At 42.0% G+C, this 23,886-nt stretch overlaps 1 protein-coding gene across 1 annotated transcript in view; it reads right to left on the bottom strand.

Annotated features, from left to right (window-relative positions):
• The window catches only part of KIF26B (kinesin family member 26B), a 268,000-nt gene extending 244,517 nt beyond the window's left edge, over nucleotides 1–23,483 (bottom strand). Inside the window, exons 1-2 of the mRNA XM_059468318.1 lie at nucleotides 23,421–23,483; nucleotides 22,796–23,197 (exon numbers count right to left, since the gene is read on the bottom strand). Of these exons, the coding sequence (XP_059324301.1) occupies nucleotides 22,796–23,197; nucleotides 23,421–23,483 (465 nt within the window). The remainder of the gene's footprint in view (nucleotides 1–22,795; nucleotides 23,198–23,420) is intronic.
• Between the last annotated feature and the right edge of the window lie 403 nt (nucleotides 23,484–23,886).

Here is a 23,886-nt window from a genome sequence, read left to right as displayed (position 1 = left end):
TTTTCCACACCTCCTATAACAGGCAGCTGAGACATTTCCAAGTTTTTTAAGTAGCATACAAAGAAACCCTGTTTCTAATACACACACACAGGGCCCACTCATTAGTTATGTTTATTAGTTATTCTTCAAATGGTTTGAAGTTCAAACTTGGATTAACTTTCATTATTGTGATTAGGTACTAGAAAACAACTCCACTCAAATTTGTTGGTATAGAAAAAAACTGCTTTGTTGCTTTTAGACTTGAATAATTTAAAGGTGTTTAGAAGTGTCATCAGCACCAGTTTTCACCAGAAAACGGGAAAAAAAGTTACTCAGTGCTTCCTTCAATGCCTTTTCATCTGAAGACTTTATTCTGCAGTCAGTTATTGTGGACATGGGGAAAAAAACCTGAGACTGGCCTCTTTTGTGTCCACAGACTATCTAGCTACCTCAGATCTATTTCATCTATGTATAAAGTTAAATTTTTCCTGAAATTTTACAGAGCCCTGGAGTGAAAAAAACCCACACTACTAACACAAATAGTGTAGCTTGCATTTATCTGTATTTTAAACACTGTTTTATAATGGTCTTTCCACTTCACAATGAAGAATATCTCTTACCCAGTGGCATCCAACTCCCAGATAAAAAACACTCAGGAAATAAGAGTTACGGGGCTAGCTCACTTAAATAGCTCAATGAGCAGCTAGACAGGTGTGGTTATAATTCCTGCAATTTCTCTGAAAAAAAAAAAAAAAAACAAAAATATCGTAAATCATTTCATTTCTAGGGAACCATGCCAGGGAACCAACACAGCATTCACATTCCTGAGCAATCTGAACAAGCACATGTTCCACTGACTGACGGGCAGCTGGCCCAGGGGAAGGCTCCTGGCTCAGCTCTGCCAGGGGCACAGCAGTGCCACAGCCTAACCTGCAGCCCAGCCCTTCAGAAATATGCTGGCATGAGGATGGGCACCCAGAGAGTGCAGCTGCCCGTCTCAAACACTGTTAAGGCCACAGAAGGACTTTGCCATGAGATAAGCACAGAAGGGAACTTGGACTGTAAGATAAGGCCCCACAGCAGGAACTTGGGATTAAAGGTAGTACTATTGTCTAGGTGTTATCTCAGACCTAAGGGGAGGCTAACAAAGCTGGGGGAGAAGAATGTATGACTGATAATGGACAGAAAAAATGCAGAATTTATGAGCCACAAGGAAAGTCAACTCAGCAACTGTGCTGAATCAGCTCTGACTGCGTAAAATGTAATTCTGTCAGGGGGAGATCACAACCATCAACTCACTCCCACTGACCCTAGAAACCCAGCAACCCAAAAGAAGAGAAAAGCTGAACATGTGGACCAGTTAGCATTACAGAACTGTGTAGCCAATGAGCATTAAATTCCTCTGTTAAAACGTATTAACGGCAAAAAAACTTTGCACAACCTCAGGCTCTCCACCACCAAGAAGTCTAGGATGAAAGAGAAGCAACAGGATGCCACTGGATCCTCAGGTGCCAAACATCTTCCACTTGATTGACACCTCTCCCTCTCCCCTCCCACCCCATATTTGTTTCTCTCTACCCCACATTCACTGTTAAATAAAATCTTTACTATTGGCTTCAACATTTGGTCTTGTTTGCACCTTAATGCAGGCAGAGGTATCTCTCATTAATTGTATCACAACAATGTTATACGTGCAACATTCCACTGAAGTTTATGGAATTACTGTTGACCATCTTGTACTAAGACATCTTATACAGCTGAGGAGGGATGTGCAGGAGTGATAGAACTGCAAAAATTCAGAATTAAATCAACTATATAGCATAGTACTGTCAACTGTATAGCAACCCTGACATGCTGTAATTTACCACCCACAATCTTCTCCCTGTTCCAGCTGTAGATCTTCATGTCCAGAAAAAAGCACTAGATCTTGATTATTTTTTCCAGACTTAAATTCCACTACATTCCCAAGAAAGTTTTTCTCAAGGTGAAGGAAAGAATTAACTATTTCTCACTGTTGTACAGAAGAGTCCAATAGACAAGTGTTGGAGAAGAAATTTCTGCAGAAGTACAATTAGTCTGGTGCTCAAAACATATTTCTCTGCAAAGCTACTGAAGATTCCATTGGGATTTCTTTTCTGCATGTAAGATGCTCTGCAGGAGCATCTGCTTTTTAACTTTAGTTTAAAATTACTTAACTAGAACATACTGCACAACTCATGTCAACATGTATCTATTGGCTTTACACGTATGGAAAACTCATAAAGGCTTTGTAAGATTTTTCCTCAGATTCCTGCAGCAACTGCTGCACTTAATCAGATGTATGAAATGCATGGATGGATGCAGAAAGCAATTTTGTTCCTTGGTCACAAATATTGGCCGTTTGAACTGCTCTTCTGGTCTCAAGTTCTTGAGAGGGACTTTAATCTCATCAAGTAGAAACTACAACATTTCAAATGAAATCATTAATGAACCAAAGTCACCAAAAGTACAATTTCCCCTATTAGCTCTCTCATTTAAAGAGCCTGAGAACAGCAGCAGTCTTATAATATTCCTCTCTGAGCTACCTCATCCCTTTTTGTGAGCTTAACAACTATGGTAGGATGTTGACTGGCTTACAACCATCACTAAGAAACTGAACCTTTACCAAAAAGAGTGAAGTGAAAGAGCATAAACTGACAGCAATCGCTGCTAATCAATCCTCTATCCAGCTCTGCCTTGAACTCCAGAGCAAAGCAAAACAGCACAGAGTGAGATATCATAGCTGGGGCAATATGGAGTGGGGCACAGGGCAGTTTATAAAGAACACCAGTCCAATTAGGGATGTTTGAGTGTCAGGATGTTGAATTCCCTATCATTTCCTGGCACCATTGCCTTTAATTAGGCCATGGATTGATTGCTGCCTTTGTTCTCCACTGACCCACCACTGACTCTGACAGGGGTTGTATTTTCCCCTGCTACAATTAGAAGACAAAATTGTGAGTGTCAGCAAGCATTACACAGGCAACCACGCTGCTTAAAACTACAGAGCCCTTAAAGAGAGGAAGTGTTTGTGACATTAACACATTCTTTTTTCTTTACAGGATACACTAGGGTAGAGTGGATCCTGGTCCAACAGTAAATTACTGTTGAGGTAATTTAAATTTGTCAGCACATTTATATGCAGTGCATCAAAGCAAAAAAAAAAAACCAAAACCAAAAAAAAAAAAAAAAAAAAAAAAAAACACAAAACCCCACACCACAGAGCAAGAGTAGCTAATTCACATCTACCTGGCTCTTTCATAATTCAGAATAAGAGGTGGGTAAGTGAGAGAGGGTGAAATAGAGCACTGTTTGAGCATTTACTTTTTATAACAGCAGCAACTAGACCATAGAAAGTAATATTCTATGCAAGTACGTAGAATATAAGGCTTTATGGCAGTCTAAAGCACTATAGACACCCACAGTGCTAAACAGCAATGCAAAAAATACATTAAAGAAAAGTAAAACTTGAAATAACATTACACAAAATATCTTTCTACATTTATTTTATGTTTCACATTCTGGTAGCATTTAGAGGCAACAGCTAAAAGCAATAACTAAAAAGTATGAAGATCCCTCATGCCATGCACTGTACAAGTGAGGTTTTTCCCAATGAGAATTTACATTCTTAGTAGTCACAAAGGAGTCAGGGCAAACAAAGGCAAAAATAACTTGTAGGTAGCATAGTTTGTTCAAGGCCATCAGATTTTTCTATGCTACTGTAAAAAGATTTTCATCTTCCATGTAGAAGTTTAGGAACTATTCGCTGTGACACATTGCTTTTTGCCATTAAAACACAGGTCCTGGGAATCACACTGTCACACTCTCTGTGACTGTGGCAAGTCATTTCACTCCTCCATGCCTTTGATCTCTAGTCATGTATCCCCCAGGGCAGACAAAAGCCTGCAAGATAATTCATTAATACTTGTGAATTATCTGGGTGCACTTTGAAAACTGAACTAATGTATTTATTACTAGAAGTTGTCCTGATATTTTAAAAGTCTTAATACATTTTGAATAATTAAACTGTCTGAACATGGAAAGGTTCCTATTAAATATGATTTCCATTGCTACAAGGAAGCAGCTCAAAAGACATTAGAAACTGACAGCAACGAATTAAAACGTGGGGTGGATTTTTCTCCTTCTTCTCTGGCCATTTCTTTCTCCATGCTTGCCAGGTCTCAGTGCAAGACATTAGCCACTTGTGGAATCACAACACACCACCAGTCAATTTGGGCAGCAAATCCAGGCAACCAGCCTCTAGAGGATTTGCCCAGGTAAAAAGTGGGTACCTAGCATCCATACTCCTTCACATGTGTGTTTCTGCAGTGGTGGGAGAACCAATACCCACTCAGAGAGGGAAAGCCACTGTCAGGGCTCATTTCTACCTTGCCACTCCCTAGTTACTCTTTTGGCCCAAGAGACAATTGCAGTAAGTGAGCTTTGGTATTTGTGCCTTGAAATAGATCAGGGTAGACCAAGTTCAGAATCATTTGAAGTTAAAAGGATACTTGCTCAGTGTCTGGCAGCCAGGTTAGTCCAATTATCTCTTTAAAATTTGACAATCAGAGGTATGGTTTTATTTTTACCAGGAGGGTTATTCCAAGAAACTTTGGGTCTTTTTGTAAGTTTTTAAAATAGCTCTAATTTGAAAAAAAAAAATTTTAAAAGACAGGAAGCTGAGACAGTTACTGGGTGTGTAGGACAGAAATGCTAACAAAAGGGAAGTGCAAAGGAATTCAATCAATGTTTACTCTATTCCTAGGATTCCTCCAACTTGATTAAATACCTCTAACAGGGAAAAGCACCTTTGTATTGTACTAAACCCCAAAGTATGATTGGTAGTGACAGCCAAGAGACTTGCACTTAGTTCTTTTTCCCACCACAGCTGAATTATGAGAAAGACAATCAACAGCATAGGCTTGAAGCCCTGAACAGCACAGGGACATGCTCTAGAGGAGCTAAATGTCTCACTGCCTGGGCTGACCAGAAACAGAGAACCTGGACAAGCCCCATGCACCTGCTGTCACACTCCCTCCCAAAGGCAGGCAGAGGCTGTTTAGCCACAGGAAAAGCAGATCAGTGTAAAGACATGTACAACATGCAGATGTGCATGTTGTACAGCTGCAGGAAAGAAGCTTTCTGTGTTGGACTGCCTGGTAAGGACACCAGTACAGCCCAGCACAAACACCTTGGTCTCAGCAGGGTTAAACTCCAACTTTTCAGCCAGTGCAGGGGGGGCTGAGATGTGTCTGTAAGACCCATTTATGGATTTCAAGCACCTTTTTCCTTCTTTTAGACTTTCTTTGATTAGATGATAGATAATCCACCGTTTGTCACTGCAAGTGGTCACCCACAACCACACATCAGTAGAGCACGAAACACTACATTTAAACTGCTGCTGTCAATACTGCACTTGTCCATCTACTTGCATTGCCATACAAATTCACTGCCTTCACACCAATTCTGAGGGTAGGCATCGTCATTTAAATTTATTGTCTTTCTATCACCTTAAAAAAAAATTAGTAACCCAAGAAAATACCACGAGGAATGCTAACAGAAGTGTAATAATTAAGACTGCAGTTTGTAAAAAAGCTGAGGTTTTCCCCTCTAGTTACACAAGCATTTTTTTCATTGTGCACTCATATACAGTGGGGGAAAAGGAAAAAAAATTGCTTGCCAGTGGCTCTAAATAGAATCATAGTGCTTATGCATAGTGATATAAGATGGGCAGTTCATGTCTTGATCAGTCAGCTGCGTGTAAATGTGGCTCTAAAAAACACAAATACCTCCAGACTGAAAGAGATTGTAAGTGAAACAAGGTCTGATTTATTAAGCAATATTCAATGCATTCAGCTCCCTTTTTGCCAGTACCATGAGTTTAGGGAAGCATTTAATTTTGCCACGTTAGCTCCTTAAAAAGGTCACCAAGGGATGAGAAAAGTAAATGCTGGCATGAGACAGGGCAAGAATGTGCACAGGATTGCAAAAGCAAGGGCATCAGGGGTGCAAGAGGCTGTACAATATCTGGCCTTGTAGATGTTCATAATTTCACTGCATGAGCCCCAGAACAAGTTGAATTAACATGGAAGTCCACCCTGCTTTGAAGTGGACTAAGTAACTGTGAGCTTGGTTTGAATTTTCCATCTGGGCAAAAGAATGATTATAGGGGCTGTGGAGGTACAAAAACAAGTTGTGGGTTTATTAGCCCTGCGTTTGTTTGTAGGCAGATCTACCTCTAATGCAGCCAATTCAGCAGGCTGAGGTTAGCCCTACAAAGATTTAATTGTGCCATGCCACCCCAGTTCAGACAGCTTGTTCACATTATTGCCTCTGATGTTAGCTGAGAGGTCCTCTTTGATAGCACCTGGTGCACAGAGTGAGGCCTGCTTTCAGATACCTACACACACACTGCTCAATTCCAACATTCAAAGCCCTTGCTTACACATCTGGTGTTAGTTACTCATGTGTGAGCAAGCTTGCTAAAGACAACACCGTATTCCCAAGGCCCTAACTTCACTTAAAACTGGATTTTCATTACTCTATACCACCAAGTGAAAGCCAACACTAAGGCTCTGCCAAATACCACTGCAGAAGCAAGTCTAACATGCAGAAGAAAATACTGTTATGACAGTAGTGCCCACAGTAGTTCTCAATTCCTTTAGCACCGTTAAGTAGCCCTGTTTACAGAACAATCAACTCACCGTGGTTTGCTATAAGTTGTAAGAAATTCACAGCAACTCTGAAAAACTAGGCAAGTCAAGAGATTTTGGAGTAACTTAGCCAACCTGAAAACGGACAAGATCCTTCACAGTAAGCTGCTTTCCTTGAAAAATCAATAATGAGATTAAAATGAAAGTAAAGTGAAGTGTGATCTGTTCTTTTTTACCAGCTCCTGCAGACCCTGGCTGCCAGGCAACACAGCAAGCCATTTCCTTAGGGTTAGAGTTAATTGCTATAATCACAGAGCCAGCAGCAATCCTGTCCAGGTGAGCCATTAGTTAGGGAAAATAAAATTATCAAAAGGGAACAGAAAATAGGGTAGAGAGGTTAAAAAAGCATAGAAGTTTTTAAAAGGGAAGAGGTATACAGTATGTTTCCTGGTTACAGGAAGAGAAACAGCAGTATGTAAAGAAGGGACAGAGCTGCAAGCCAATTAGCAACTCTATGTTTTGGGTGCTGTAACAAAATGCCTGAATGGATCCTTCAAGGGACAATGAGAAAGGGAAGCACCGAGGTCGATACTGCTTTACCCAAGAGAAAGGTGGCCTTTAAAACACTGAAACAACTACAGATGCATTTCACCCTTGTTTTACACCCTGCCATTTCAGAGTCACTACAGCTGACAGAATAAAAACACTGATGGGGTCTGGTGCGGGATGTACAGTTAACAATGAGCATAATTATTTTCCAGTTAGTTGTACGTGCACTGCAATGTGTTCCCCGTGGATTTTCTCCCTGAGTTCCCATGCTGGTCCCCAGCTCTCTCAGAGCGTGCCACTGGAGGTCTGACATAAAAACAGTATTCTAACAGAGCACGCAGGTTGCCACAGATGGTTCAAATTAAAGGCAGCCTAACAAGCCGTTCCACAGACAAAGAGGCAGCACATCCAGCACTGCCCACACCGAGCACGGTGTCTCCAAACCCCTCCCAGGGGACACTGCAGCACTGACACCCAGCTCACCCACCAGCCACAGCTGCAGGGCAGGACTTTAAAGGCCAAGCAGAGCCAGCACATACGTGCTAGCCAACACTGGGGAAGGCTTTGGGGAAATTATTCCTCTGCATTCAAGGCAGCCACCATCAGAAGCACCTTAAAAGACCCTCTGCTGCCTAAAGGGATATGCAACATTTTTATAAAGCCCAGCAACACATAGTGGACTCTGGTAGGCACCACAAGAAATGCATGAAGACAGTTTTAAGGAACTCTAGAAAACTTGTGAAAAACAGCTACAAAAGTGAAGGCTGTTAGAGCAGCAACATACTGAAGTTTATCATCCATGATTAAAGACTGTTGGAATGTATTACCCTAAAAAGTTACTATTAACATAACAGCCAGAGGAAAGAAGTCATTAAACAAATAACCCGTAATAGAAAATATTTTTATTTCTTTTCTTAGCATGGGTTTTTTTCTGAGAGATGAAACTCTGTCAGAAAGAGACAGTGAGATCACTGCATAGAATTGCAATAAAGCATTAACCTGGTTTCCCAGTCACCTGGCAAAACCACAGACAACAGTATTTCAGAGTGTGCTTTTTGCCTACTGTTCTCGGGGTCTCAGCCCAAGGCGCATGGGGGTTACTAACAGCATCTAATAATTACCTCATAAAGATGCTTATTGTTTGGATCAGAAAGGACGGAAACAAAAAATGTATAGATGCCTCTTTTTTTTGCTTAATGAGTATCATGACAACACCAGTTAAAGCAATACAATCCTCAATGAAGATAGAGAATTAAAATCCAAAACCTAATATTTTTGCAGTTTAAAACTTGTGACTAATGACAGTATAAAAGAATGTCTAGGGAAAGAAAACAAGAGATGGAACACATTTGAGATATGTAAACCAATACAAATTGCTATTTGTAAATTCTATACATGTTCTCATGACAAACTTGACAAAAAGTAGAAAAACACTTATGCAAACATTTACTTCTCTATTGAAAAGAAAAACACTGAAGAATCTATTCCAATTAATGTTCTAGCTAATTAAATGACAAAGGCCTCCTTTTCTGTTCTTCCCGATGCAGTTTAATAGCATTTATATGCTGTCAAGTCTTGCATCATCCATTTGATCTCTGGAAAGGCAGAGGCAGGCAGAATACAAAAGAAACATTAACAAACACTACCTGAATACAAAATGCCTAATGCCATTCACACCAGCAAACAGCCAAGGACAATTAAATTATTCATAGACATGAACTGTCCAAGGTAGGAAGAAAGAGAATTAATAAACACACTCTTGAAAAAGAATCACACAAAACACACCTAACCCCATTAGCAACTTTGTTGTTGTTGTTGTTAAACTAGCAGCCAATTTCTGGTACCAGACAAAGAATCAGAAGTCAAGGTCTTTCCAAATAAATTTTTCTTATACCTGGGTAATTAGTTACAATATATTCAACTGCCATATTCCAATTCCTTTAAGGCTGACAGCTTTGAAATGCATACCACAAGTCCAGAAAAGCAAATAGAACTGCTGGAGAATGGGATGACCAACATTAGCAAAAAAGGGAAAAGTCTATTAGTCACATCAGCAGGTAAGAACACTGGACATCATTTTATGCAACTAATAATTTCACCACATTGCTCTGTAACTCTTCTCAGCTGTACAAACAGAAGTGGCAAACATTTCACTCAGATGAGATCTATATACTTTCTTTGGTAATGGTTGGTGTGAATACTCGCAGTTGTGTGAAATTCTGTGACTTCTGTGACCATCTTAATGTTACAAACCCCCTAACTACCTCTAAGAACATCTGTCCTCTTTCACCAAATTATTTAAAAAGGCCTTTACCTATGGAAAATTAGCTGGGCAAAGTCCCATTCCACATCACCAGCAAATATTCAACATTTTTACTGAAAGCCAGCAAGACATACAGAAACAGCCCGAGGGCAAAGGCTAAAACAGCAAGAAGCTAAGGGCTCCAATAATGAAGCAACAATTCAAGAGAGCTCCAGCAGCAGGGTGGAGCAGATAGCAGGAGACAGCCATCAACACCACAGCAGGGTGGTGGGACAGGACATCCATCCTCACCTCAGCTGCACCCAAACTCCCTGCCAGATTTCTGCACCTCACCGTGAAGGAAACTTTGGCTAAGGTGCTTGTTAGTGTAATCCAGTAGCTAAGTTTTGGGTAAGTGCTTAGTCCTTCAGGCCTGACACAGCTGCTGCTGCTGCATCAGAGGTTATCATTTTATATCCTTGCAGGTAAATTCACAGCAGCTTAGAGCCCTGAAGCTTGACATATTGGCCGGAATAAAGAAGAGGGGGGAACTTATTGGGATCTTTATGTGCTGGGAATATATGCTAGCTACAAAAAAATTGTCTTTTTTTCTAGGTTGGCCAGAAATTCTACCCTGATCTCAAGAGACCTTCCACCAAAGCTTAAATTACCCGTTTCAATTATAGTTACCCTAGAAAATCACCTCAAAGACAAAAAAAAATAAAAAACAAGTGTGTTGAAGAAAGGCAAAATGCAAGTCTGATTCTTGTCATGAATCAGTGATGTCCAGTGATAACTGGAAACAAGGAAAAGATGAGGCTTTCCTTCAGTGCAAAATAGATTTGAAAACTATCTCACTGCCTTTTGAAGACAGTAATTATGACCCATCAAAAAAGGAAAACAATCCAAGCTGTTCCCTTTTCCAGCCACCGCAACCTCTACTAAAACAGCCACAAACAAAATACATCAACAAAAACCAAACCATGCTTATCATTTACCCTTAATTATACACGTGTCTAGTCAAAAACCAGAATAAATAAAACACATTTCATTTTGGGTTTTTAGATGTAGAAGACCCATCCTTTACCCTGAAAGCCATTTTATCAATTTCAGAAAGCTGTCTAATCACAGTGAGAGAACACTAGGAATTCTGCAGCCATTGCTGCAGAAAGTGCAGGAAAAGAAATATATAAGCACATACGTACATAAAGAGAGCAAACTCATATGAAAGCTGCACTGAAGCAATGAATCCTATCCTCTCATTTGGTATGGAGGTGGGTAAATAATGGCACAACAGAGATTTCATTCATGCAGAGGTCTAGGGTATGCTGGGAAGTCTCAATGTGACAATTTGCTGCAGATGCCTGCTTAGAGGAGCCATTTATCAGTGTCACCCATGCGCATTACTACACACAGCTTCCTCAGCAGCCTGATTCCACACCAGCTTTCCACACAGCACACTCTAGTCCTTGATATTTCAGGCACAGAAATAACCCTTATCTAGGCCTTAGCAGTGTGTGCTTATTGAAACGATTTGTATTACCCAGAGCACATGGGTTTGGAGTAGGAAAGCTACAAAATTTATTTCTTTGGCTGATAAAAAGAACAGCAAATTAAGAGAAGTCACAACAGTTTCCCTCCTGCTCCCTCTCCTCTTTATAGCCCTGTTTAGCTCATTGCTTATAAACAGCTAACACAAGTATTCCCATCAGTGGTGCTGACTCCTGGAGGATACAGGCATCTTGGATGTTTCATCTCTTGTTATACTTAAGTGGAATATTAAACAGGCAAGACAGTAGAAGACCAGGCTAGGAAGAACCAAGTAACTAGGACTGACAAAGAAGGATGGCAATTTAAAGCACTTCAATCTCTAAAGTGCTTCATCAGTGCCAGTGCATTCAGCCTTCATGTATACCCCCCTCACCTTCTGCTGTCCTCTCACACCTCAAGTCCATTCTAGTCTGCTTTTAAAGTATTAACAAGTACTGCTACTTAATATCATGCCTTAGAGTGTCCAGTACAATAATACTACAGAATTAGTAGGCTTAACACGATAAGAATTCAAATTAATCTGGAAATCAAACATTTTTCGCTTCAGAGGCAGGCACAGGGAAAAGAAAAGCGAGACTGAATTCATTCCTATTGCTGATGCAGTAAAACATACATCATTTATTTGTTATGCTGGGTAAAATTGCTAGTGCAATGAACTGAATTCCTATTTCATACCAAGCCTCAAATTGACATTATGGAACATAGATGTCCTTGTGACTGGTGAAAAGAGAAACAAATCAATTAGATGTAAGAAAGAAAAGCCACTCACATCTTTAGATCACAGGATACACCAGCGCCTTAGCCTTTGGATAAAAAATAACTTTCAGAATGAAAAATACCGAAGTACATTAAACCAAAGACAACCTTGAGTTAATGCTTTCTACTCTTCTAGCTGCTTGCTAGTTTCTATTTTAAGAAAGAGAAAAACTGAGAGACAATAAATTTTAGCAATAGCTTTTTAAGGAAAAACAGAACACAACCTCCATATGCATTATTTCTGCAAGACACTTTAAAGTGAGTTCAGGCTTTAACAGACCACTGTTTTTTTTACCCATTCCTCCTTGCTTCCCCAGCATGCCACCTGTCCCATGCAAGCACTGTTGCTTTGCTGCCTGGACCAACTTCATTTCCATCTCCACACCTTGTATTCTTCCTCTCATATTTCTCCTTGAGCCTCTTCTATACTCACAGCTGCTCATGTCTTTTAGGACACCAAAATGTATTGGGCAACCTGCCTTAAGGGCCTATCCCACTCCTTGCAACTTTGAAAATTGTTAACAATTATTGTGAAGCCAAACATTGAACAGTTCAACAGTGGGGAAAAAAATACAAATAACAGGAGATATGTAATCAAATACCTGTAACAATTAAGCTCTTGTCAAGAGCTTACAAGAAGCAGATCCCAAATGTTCATTTAAAAAAGCACTTCTATGAGGTGCCTGCCCCATCTCTTATCTCTCACCAAACAGCCTCTTTGCCAGAGCAAAGTCATGAAATCCATGACTTTACAAAGATGAACTCTGTAAAATCTTGCTTTGTTTTCAAGGTGATGGAGAAGGCTCCCACAAGCCAGTTTCTTCTCTTACCCACCATAACTTCTTTCACCTACCTCTAAATCTAACCCAAAATCCAGAGAATTTTTGTCAAATCCACTATTCAGAAATGGATTTGACACACAGGGAAAAAAATAAAAAGGAAGTCTTATTAGGCATACTAAAAGTACAGCTCTGGATTTAGGCTTACCACCCATGCTGCAGAGCTGCTTACAAAGCCATCATTAATGGCCTTCCAGCTACCCATCATTTCCCCATGTTCAGTCTGCCCAGACAGCTAGCTCTTCCTTTCTAACAAATACCATTTTAATTGCATCTCCCACTTGGTTAGCCTCCTCGACCTCCAGTAAAAGCCATCTATGGTCTAACAATCTCTTAAATCATACAGCATACACAATGTGCCTTCCTGCTAGGTTCACACATATGCAGGCTTATTGTCAAGAATTTCCATTAGAAATCCAGCAGCAGATGAGATGAACTGACAGCTTTAGGGCTAATGAGGAAAGAAAAGCAAGGAGGGAGTGGAAAGGGAGAGGTAAGTAGCAAAGAATATGTTTGTGTATTGTAAATGCCCCCGTCGCCAAAGACTTGATTGTGCCTTTCTGGTGCCTGGGCTTCTCCAGTCCCAACACCTCCCTCTGAGCAACAAATGCCAGCCACACAGCCTCAGCCACTGTTAACTCTTCCTGTGGGAATGCTGCCAGCAATCTCAGCATATTAACCCTGGGAATACTAACATGATTTAGAGGACTAGTTAAATTTTAATGATACCATTAGGAAAGAGGAAAACACACGAGCCACACTCCCCCTTTGGTGCATTTGGCTGCTGGATAGGATATTAATGTTTTTCTTTGCCCATCACTATTAGATGAGCAGTGAAACTAATAGAGAAATGAAGAGTAATGACTTCTATCCTCACTGTTCAGCACCTGCTTAAAGCCAAGGCTGCCTTATTGCCCACTAGGCTTTCTGCTGGAGTCCATCAGGTGGATGGAGTAAAGGAGTAATTCTTTCAGCATTTGGCACTTAACAGGTCAGTGGTTCATTTAGCCAGGAGGCACAGGAAAATAAAACTTTACAACTGAAAGAGTAGCATGCAATCATCCAGACAATCAATTAGCAGACAGAAGTCTGCTCTCCTGAATAACTTCAGCATAATAAAGTCTAAGATTGGCTTTGGTAAGGTGGGAGTTTGCCCAGATGACTTACAGGAGCCAGGACAGAAAGATGCTGAGGCCAGTTCTGCCCTGGTTTTAATAATGAGCTCCAAGCAACCACCCTCTTCAGCACTGCAGGACTCTCTCTCATATCTTCAAGTACACCTGTGATAAAAGGAATGGGAAATTCCCACTAGGACAACACAGAGGCCCACAGAAACTGAGGGTTTGTATTCCTGAATCTTCATTCATCTTCAGTCAGTTTTGAGGGTGGTAGAGAAAGAGGGAATGAAGCATGAACAGCTTGGGGGAAATTAACCCCATCCTGAGGCAGGTCTCCTCAGACAGTTCTGAACAAAGTTGAAACCCTCAAACCACTGTGAAATTTCACTTTTTCTTCAGGAAAAGAAAATATTTACTGTGGTAGATATCAAAGTCTCCTTTCATTTGCTTTTCCCCAAACATTCATGTGAGTAGAATTTTGTTCCAGTGCAAATCCATGGAATAGAGAAGCTGTTGTGAATACTCAGGTGCAAGTAAATGATCATGTCAAGCTATATATGATTTAGGGAGCATAGGGAAATAGAGCAGAGGCTTGCTATTAATAGATCATAAGAAATCCACAGGTCAAAACACATTTATAAGGAACAAATGCATATAAAGCAAGTTCCACTTGAAGGTAATTTGGAAGCCAAAACACAGACTATATTCCCAATTTAAAATTTTCCTACAGAAGAGGAAGCTAGCTTTCCTAGAGCTAGATGGATGTTTTACATCAGTCATATTGCACTGGGTACAAATATCCTACATTCAGCATACACAGTTCCTTTGACACATTCCACCAGCAAGAAATTTAAAGTGTTTTCCAGATGCACACTCAGTTGGGTTTGGAATACTTTTTACTAGAATAAAGTAATTTTCAAAGACATTTGATGCTTTTTTCCTAAATCACCAAATCTATTGAATAAGAGCATTGACCAAACACTAACAAAGCAGACATCATGTGGCCTGAAAGTTAATTTCTCTTATTTGGAGAGCAATAAAGTGAGAAGCCTCAGCCCTTCTTTGTTTAATAGGAAGGTATAGCAAATTAAAACACACAATACAAAAATTTTATACTAACAAATGCTTTATCTAGAAGTGTCCAGTTCCTTCTGAAGAAAGGCTTTTGTTTTCATGGTGAATTGCAAACCAAATCCAGCCTAATATCCCATTGGTTTGCTCAGGTCTCCTGAGCAGAATTTCCCTGGCAATTTATTATTTTTAAACCCACAAACACTACCACCAAATAGAGTTTCAGACGAAAGCTGTAAAGAGGAAACCAGTCTGAAGTTTCTTCCAAATTAGTCTTTTCTCCTTTCTCCCAGAAAACGTTTTATATAAAAAATACAAGATCAACCACATACTAAGTGATTTAATAATACAGATTGGACAGAAGACCCTTATGACAATGTGCTGGTTTCAACTGGGGTAGAGTTAATTTTCTTCCCAGTGGCTGGTGCGGGGGTGTTTTGGACAGCATTTTGTGCTGAAGACAAGTGGAGTGATGGTGTTTGTCTTTCTCAGTCACCCTTAGGTGTGATGGAGCCCTGCTCTCCGGGAGATGGCTGCCCACAGGAAGTGGGGAATTAATTCCTTGTTCTGTTTTGCTTGTGTGCCTGGCGTTTGCTTTCCCTATTAAACTCTCTTTACCCTCAATCCATGAGTTCTCCAGCTTTTACCCTTTCCATTCTCTCCCCAATCCTGCTGGTGTGGGAGACAGCAAGCAACTGCCTGGGGTTAAACCATGACAGACAATAAAAATAAACATAGTTGAAGACAAAAATAATTTTTAAGAAGTATATTTTACTTACAATGCTGTAAGTAGTTTTTAAGAGCCTTACTATGCAGTACTATTTTAAGTAAAATAAATTGAATTCTGACAACATAGCCATAAATCCAAGCTGCAATTGAACACACCAATTCCTTAAAACTGGTTCTTTTGTATAGCTGGTACCATATTTTCTTTGACTGTCTCTTTTGTAAAGTAATCCCTGAATTCTGTACTCCAGCTACAATGGAGGCTACGGTTGGATGCATTGTGCTGCTCTCATCAGTAGCTTTCTCAGAGATCACTGGCTCCTTGCATCTGCTGTTGTAATAGCACATCCAGTCACTCCTTGATCAAAAGGATCTGAGTTTAGAAGGAGGCATTATTGAATGTGTTTGAACTATCTATCATTTTTATAAGAACTAAGGCAGGGAGCAATCACCATGTATTCACACAGGAGACCTGCAGTGATGCTAACTTATGACCTTCATATGGAGAGGACAAAGGAAAGGCTCATGGGAAGCCCACAAGGGGCCAGGATGTCTTAGACCTGCTCTGCCAGAGCAGCATGCTTGCTGCTTTGAAGGCACATAAGTATTCCCTGGTTAGAGCCATATCACACATGGAGCTGTGGCCTAAATTAAATCCTACTGCTTTTCCTGATGTCCAAATGCCCTCCCTAAGGTCAATTTCATGCAAGTCATTAGACTGACATGGTTCAGATCCAGACTGAAGAAGCAGTCATGTTATAGTAGGGAAAGAATTCTCAGATTCTGGTGTGTCTTGCACAGTGTTTCAGCCTTTGTGACAACTCAAAACAGTCCAGTCAAGTCTCCCCTGCTCTGTGAAGTGTCTTGTGTTGATCTAATTTTACTTAAAGAAACTTCAAACACTCAACAAAATATTAAGCTACACTGTAAAATTTTCTGAGCAGGAGAGTGGAGGGAAAAGAAGCATTAGCAGATTCATATCCTGGTTGTAGATTATACAAGATATTATAACTGTACAAAAAAATCTGGTCTGTACCAAGTCTGGTTATATATCTCAGATTTCAAAGCCAGAGAGCAAACACAATTCTTAACAGCTTCACTAGGCTCATAGTTATGAAAAAGAAAAAAGAACAAAACCAAACCTGGTTTAATGTAGGAAGATTGCAAAGAAGGTAATTGAAAATAAAAATGGGCAGCACAAGTTATTGGGCTCTTCTAAACTTTCTGCTCCTAGGATACTACTTTGTTTATCAGGAGATTGTTACAAATTACAGCTTGCTTATCAAATTAAACACACAATCTTCTTTTCTGCAATTGGGATATTTCTTGAACTGCAGCTTCAACAACAGACACTGTGGGCTAGGGATTATTTATTCAGGGGCAGGAGGGGAAGGTGTATGCCTGTTTTCCTCCACTTTAACAACATCAATGCCTCTCAAGCCGCAGATGACACTAGTAAGATGTAACCTAGCAATTTAACTTGGAACATCTCTCATGCTTTTGACACACAGACCTCATGTCACAGAATGCTGCAGTTCTGACTACATCATTATGTAGAGCATGACAGTCAAGTTTATTGTGGTGCTGCAGGTTCAGTGCTTGGAAGCACCCCAATTACACGGTGTCAAAGGCTATATGCTGCTGATGTGGCAAAACCACCGTGTCTTTCAGCCCTGCAATGTTCTAATAATCTGCTGATGCCGGCGTGACTCCCATTGCATGCCCATGGCCCACGCTGGGTAATGTGTGACATTTTTTCAAACACTGTCTGGGGAACTCAGATGGACAATCTTTGTTCCTTTTCCCCTTCCAAAACTATACAAAGTCCTACACTTATTATGCAAGATTTCTGTGGATGGCACAACATTTACTTCTAAGGAAATGTAAGACTATCTGAAGATACAAGGTGATTTTGGACATCAGTCCAAAATCACCTTGTATCTTCATAGCATGCATAAAAATACCTTGAAGGCATTTTATCACCCAGCATGAAGAGGCCAATAAAGACTCAGCATTGACTCTGTATTTCTGAACCCAATGTTTTCAGATGCACAGCCAAGTCTTTGTACAAAAAAAAGAAAAAATTCTCCTCCCTAGAGATTTACTTCATCAATACTTCCCTTTTCACCCTCAAGAGCTCTGTGGTCTAAAAGTGTTTTCTCTTCTGATAGGAAACACTATAGTTTCAATTCATGAAATATAACCATAGGCCAGTTTCTAATTTCCAATGCACTTAGTAATGACAAGCCTTTTTCATCCCATAGAGAAAGCTGCAGAGCTAATGGCTTTGACAGCTTCCTAAAGAGCAGTCTTTACCACACAGCATCTTCACCCTTACCTCAAAGACATTTGCAAGCTCAAAAGAAATAGTTACGTTATTTCACATGTTGACACTGCGGATTGCAGCAGCACGACTTCCAGCTGCTCCTGGAAAAGGGCTTACACAAATTCATCAGCAGCAAAGGCATATCCATTTGCCTCCTCTAGACCTCTGCAAGCAGCTGTAATTCCAGTGCAAGTGAAGTAGCTCAGCTTCCCAACTTGCCAGGAAGCATACAATTGTAAGAAGATTCACAGATGAGTTATGCTAAATGTTTGGTATTGTGACCTGTGATGCAACACAAAAGAATGGTTGTTGTTGCCTAAACTTTAATGGAGTTAATCCTCCCAAATGCTGACAAATTACTGCCTCGGGCCATTTAAAATCACATTTCTAATGCAATAATCCTATCTGCATTACAATGAGTTGGGATGAAATGATTAGGTGCCTGAGATTTTTTTGCACAGTGAATTAAGTCACTATACAGACTGGCCTGGCCGTGCTTGTTCACAAATTAAAGGTCTGGACGGAAATGAAATTCCATTATTCTGCCACTTGCTAAGCTTTGAGGAAGGGTTTATTACTGTCCTGTCTCTACTGGGAATGTTTCTAAAGTAGCTACCAGCTAACAGAAACGCATTTTTCATTATATCAGCTTCAGGGCTTTCTTCATTACTAATAATTACAAGTCAAGTCTTTGACCACTGAATGAGAAGACTAATTCAACAATACGTAAGCAAAAAAAATCTGATCGTGTCAGTAAACGGGCTAAAAAAAAATCAAAACAAAACTGTACCCTGAATGCCAGTTCTTTCCTTCCCTCTTGTGCTCAGAGGGTTGTAAAAGATTGCTCAGAATTTACCCAATTCTTATTCTCAAAAGCACAGACTTTTTAGGTAAGGGGAAGACCACAATATCCTAAAAAAAACCCACCTAACATCAGTACTATCCATTTATATATCCTTACCATTTATAGTAGACCCTTACTTCCTGACCCAACCACAATATGCCCAGGCAGCAATTCATGTCTATACACTCAAATTAGCTCGGTTTCAGGGCTATATTCAGGATTGTTGGAACCACATACTAAGAAACTTATAACTGTCCTTGTAAGCATTCTTATTAGCATTCCATGGATTATTAGCACACATTGTAATTTGTTACACATCAATATAGCAACTCTTCAACTGTTAGATGCCTGCGAGGTGCTCATTGAAGACAGGTGATATCACAGGCTTGAATTCAAAGCAAACTTATTTCACAGAAATTTTGATAAATTTGGGAGTATGATGACATAAATTTCTATGCTAGAACTTGGTTTGATGCTCTTCTAAAAATATAGCCTAAGAAAAAGCTTAGCATTAAAAAAAAAACCAACCTGTATTAGTAATTGGAGATAATCTTTATCATCATGCAACATAAACCCCACAAACGACAGGCACCAAAAGCTCCAAGATGCCCTCAGTCACAAACTGCAGTGGTAACTATATCAAACACCTGTGCTAGTCAATTCCCACAGGCCTGCTTCGCTTGGGGGTTACAATAAGATTTTATTCACATAAAATATAACCCCTCCTATGCATGTAATTGCTGAACATCATTAAGTCACATCTGTATCACAAGAGGAGGAAAAAGAAACAATAAGCTTTTAGCACTATTCTTTTTGCTATTGGCAGGGAACCTGGCATTTTAAATGGCTAAAATAAATTAATGTGACTATAATTATATATTTTTCACCTTTGTGCCTCACAAAAACAAACCCACAAAGTTTACATCCTGTTGATGTATTAGGAGAGAATGTTTCTATTTAGAATGGAAAGCTAAACACCTCAGCATTAACAATGGCCTAGTCAGAAGCAGTTTGCTCTAGTTTAAGTGTGGCTTTTTCTCAATCAAATGAAAAGCTTCAGTACATAGCTTCATGCACAGAGCCGGGTCTGTTTATGAAGCAATTAAGCACACTATTACACTTGACAGGTATATACAAACCTTTACATGACTGCACACTGTCAGAAATACCAATGTAGGTTCACATTTGGATAGGTTACTGCAGACTCCAATATCTGCTAGTAGATACACATTAAAACACAGATCCTCTCATATTCTGCTTGTTCTGCAACACACACTATCCCAGATGATGAGCATTTCTAAATACAGCATAAATGGGAAACAGGTGCTACAGACTGTACTAATAATACCACAGAACTCATAATACCAGGCTGTCTTCAACAGCAACAACAGAAAATGTCAGATCTGCTTGACTAAAAGATGATAGACATTTTAAATGCCTCATTTAATAGTCCTAATAAAGGAATATCACCAATTAGCTGTGTCCTATGGGCACCAGAATCTTGAGTTGTAGGATGCTTTGCAAGTTCTGAGGGAATACCCAGAATCAGGAATATGATCTGCTCCTTCTTCCACTTAATTCAAGTGGCAGGATCCATTCCACACTCAAAAAGCCCCTATTTCCATAGCAGCAACCAAGAGCAGACCTCACGGGACCCTGAAAAAATGCCAGCTACATTAACACAGTGTGGTTAGACTTCAGTCTCAATCCAAACCAAAGCCAGTTTTCCCCAGACACAAGCAGGTTTCCATGTTTTTGAGAAACCCTGTACACCTCACCGTCAGAAGGGACTCCCAGAGTGTTACTGTGGCACACAGAGGCAGCTCACAGACCCTGACTGAACCAGCAGAGCCCATGCCAGCACCTTGCTCTTCTCAAAGCAGACACTGATAAGGCTACCCCATTACACCAGGAAAAACAAACTTTTAAGACCACTACAATGTACCCAATCCAAAGAAGTCAATGGCATCAGCCATGATGTTTGTGTCCCACATCATCCAGCCCGCTGTGCTGGACAGAACCTGCTGAAGGCAAAAGTCACAAGCCCAGAAAGTTCTTAGCAGTCACAAGCCAGAAAGGATGAGAGAAAGAGATGCTTCTGCAAACAGTCACAGCCAGCGGCACCCACCACAGAAAGGAGCTGTGTGCCAGCTCACAACTCAGCAAGGCTGAGCCTGCAAGTACTATCGAGCCCAGCAAATAGGGCAGAGGGTCACCCAAGCCCATGGAGGCCACCTTACTTGTGCCTCCTCCCTTGCTCCTAAATGCACAGATTGGACAGCACTTTTGTCCGTGGCACTCCTAGAGAAGTGGAAGGCTTGGAAAGGAGGCATAAGAAGCAAAAAGAACATAGGTAAGGGGGCTGAAAGACCTCAAGACTGGCCTGTACAACACCATCAGTTAAACTAAGTGAACAGCAGAACAAATAGATGTAGAAACACAATGGTAACCTCTCAGGAAGGCTAGGATGGTGAATGTCAATCACTATTGCAGTAAAGGAACCCTCTGAAACATTTATGTTACTAAAATCAGTCCATTTCTATTTAACACCATGCCTTGATGTTAGTTTCATCCTCCCCTCCACCCCCAATCTCAGTTATTCTGATGGCTCCCATACCTGTATCAGTAATTTCCCACCTATACCCACAGCTGGTAATTACTGTCAAATCTCACGGCCTGAAATTTGACAAGATTTTGGTACAGGGCCACTTTAAAGTGAATCAACCATGTATTAATGGTTAAATTTACTATTAATTTTGGTGGATCCACCTTTCCCTGTTCATGAATAATTCAGTAAAGTCAGCTCTTGAGACAAGGTAACAACCAGCCCTCGAGTCTTTTGTTCATGAGAGCACCAACTCCCTCTCAAAGAGCACATAAATAAATCATGGAGAGTACAACACAACAGCAATACCAGGGACCCTCTCCCAGCAGTCGGCTCTTTTCCATGATACCTCTTCATTGTAACCACTAATGAAAACTCTTTGAAGTGGAAGAGTAAATATTATCATTTGATAGTACCTGGACCCAACAAGACAAACAAAATTGCATTGTACTACATTCCAGGAGCTGCAGAACCATTCACAATACAACGCTCACATGGTTGCTATGGAGGAACCCAGTGCTTACTATTTTAGTAGCATGAGGTCAGCCAAGGGCTGCTGGTCACTCGTTTAGAGCTGTTAGCCTTAATCTCATATACACAACAAAAAGGAAAAATAAAAAACCAATGCCAAACAAAACAAAACCAAGGAATTTCAGAGTATGCTTTTGGAGGTACCAAACACCCCAAGAGAGGCAGAAAGCAGGTTTCCAATTGTATTCAGGATGAGTCAGCTCCTAAAACGTGAGACAAAATGTCAGCAATGCTTACATCCTCTTTCAGCACAGGATTATTCAACCTAACGTTCAGAGTCCAGCAGCTTCAAGTATTTTCAAGTGTTACTGGGAATAGAAAAAAAATCTGGTGCTTCCCTATAAGAGAAGCATCACCAAGTTATCCTTCTGCCTAGAGACACCTGGGAGAACTGGGTTCAATGCCATGGTCTGCCACAGCCTCACTGAGTGACCTTTGGGCTCACACAGCACTTCAATGCCTCATGTGAACCCGGAGCTACAGAAGGGTTTCTCCCTCAATGGAAGCAGAATCCACTGGCGTCAGACCATACGTACACACCTCACTACTGAGTTGGCTGCCAAGTTTAGGGACGATTTGTAAATCCATACTGTAGGAATCAAAGACAGCAAGAGGGCAAGGGACCAGTAACTCCGATGTAATATTCCCACCCTTACTTTCCCCCACCACCAAAATCAGCAGCGCTCAGGAAATAGCGCAGAATCACTGTCAATACAATGAAAGACGGGAGAAAAGAAGCACGCTGGAAGGCTGGAAGGACTATCACAGATGCTCCTGAAGGCAGGCAGCCCTCCGGAGACAGAGGCACGCTGCTCCACATGAAGCAGAAGGAGGGGATGGAAAAAGGGAACAAGACCAAGAAGGGGTAGAACACAAATAAGAACACAAATAAACGCAAAGCGCTCGGCGGTGACACCGGCAGAGGGGAGCCCAGGTGGCGGACAGCCCCGGCACAGGGTCCCCCGCCTCCCGCGGCGCCGCGCTCACCTTGCTGCTGACGGGCCCGGGGATGAGGAGCTTCAGCGCCTGCCTCTTCAGCTCCGCCAGGCGGGCGTTGCAGTGCTCGCACCAGACGCCGCGGTCCGAGCCCGGCGAGGAGCCGCCGCCGCTGCCGGAGCCCGGCGAGCCGGTGCCGAAGCCCGGCGAGCCGCCCAGGGAGCCGGGGGAGCTGGTGCCGATGCCGGGCGAGGCGGGTCCCGGCGAGCCGGTGAAGGAGCCCGGCGAGGAGGTGCCGGAGCCGGGGGACGGCGTGCCGGAGGAGCCCAGGGCAGAGCCAGCTCCCTCCGGCGCCGGGCGCCCGCCCGCCCGGGACTCCTCGTACGCCTTCCGGTACCAGCTCTCGGGGGAGAAGGGGGCGGCGGGCTTGGTGGGGGAGCAGGGCTCGGTCACCTGGAGCGGGAGAAGGAGCAGCGGGTCAGCCAGGGAGGCCCGGCAAGTTTCGCTCGGACGCTCCGCGCCCGCGGTGGCCTCCACGCCGCGCCCGCCCCACCACACCGCGGAAGTTGCGCGGGGCCGGGGCACGATCGGCCGCAGCCGCCGGGAGGGAGTGAGGGAATGAGCCCCATCGCTGTGGCGACCCCCGCTCCGAGCCGCCCCGGCGCCGACAACTTACCCCATATTTTCTGCTCCGTGCCGTGACCGCAATCCTCTCCTTATTTCCAGCCACCGAATTCATGGTGGCTTCTCTGGGCGGCGGGAGAATTTCCTACAGGTTTCCCAGTCCGCATCCGAAGGGAATAGCCGGTCCCGGGAAGTGCCCCGCGGAGCGGGCAGGCTTGCTCCCTCGGCCGCCTCCGACGGGATCGCTCAGCCCCAAAACACCCGTCAGTTCTCGGGAAAACGCTTGGGGCTGGGGTTCTCTCCCGGTCGGTTTTTCTTCATTGTCTCCCCTTTCATTCCCTTACAACCCTTGTTTTCACAAAAACAGCAACATCCAAATCAGGAGCCGTCCCCCCCGATAGGCAGCACAGCTCTCATCCGCAAGTGAGGTGAAGCATCCAAGGTAGCCTCGGGAAGGCGAAAGAAGGAGCGAGAGCCGCGCTCCCCTCAAGCAGAGGCGCTTTCTGCCTCCGCTACAG

The sequence above is a fragment of the Ammospiza nelsoni genome, chromosome 3 (genome assembly GCF_027579445.1).
Source record: "Ammospiza nelsoni isolate bAmmNel1 chromosome 3, bAmmNel1.pri, whole genome shotgun sequence".
NCBI lineage: Eukaryota > Metazoa > Chordata > Aves > Passeriformes > Passerellidae > Ammospiza > Ammospiza nelsoni.
The sequence above is the reverse complement of the archived record's forward strand: the minus strand, read 5'-3'. Positions and strand labels throughout refer to the sequence as shown.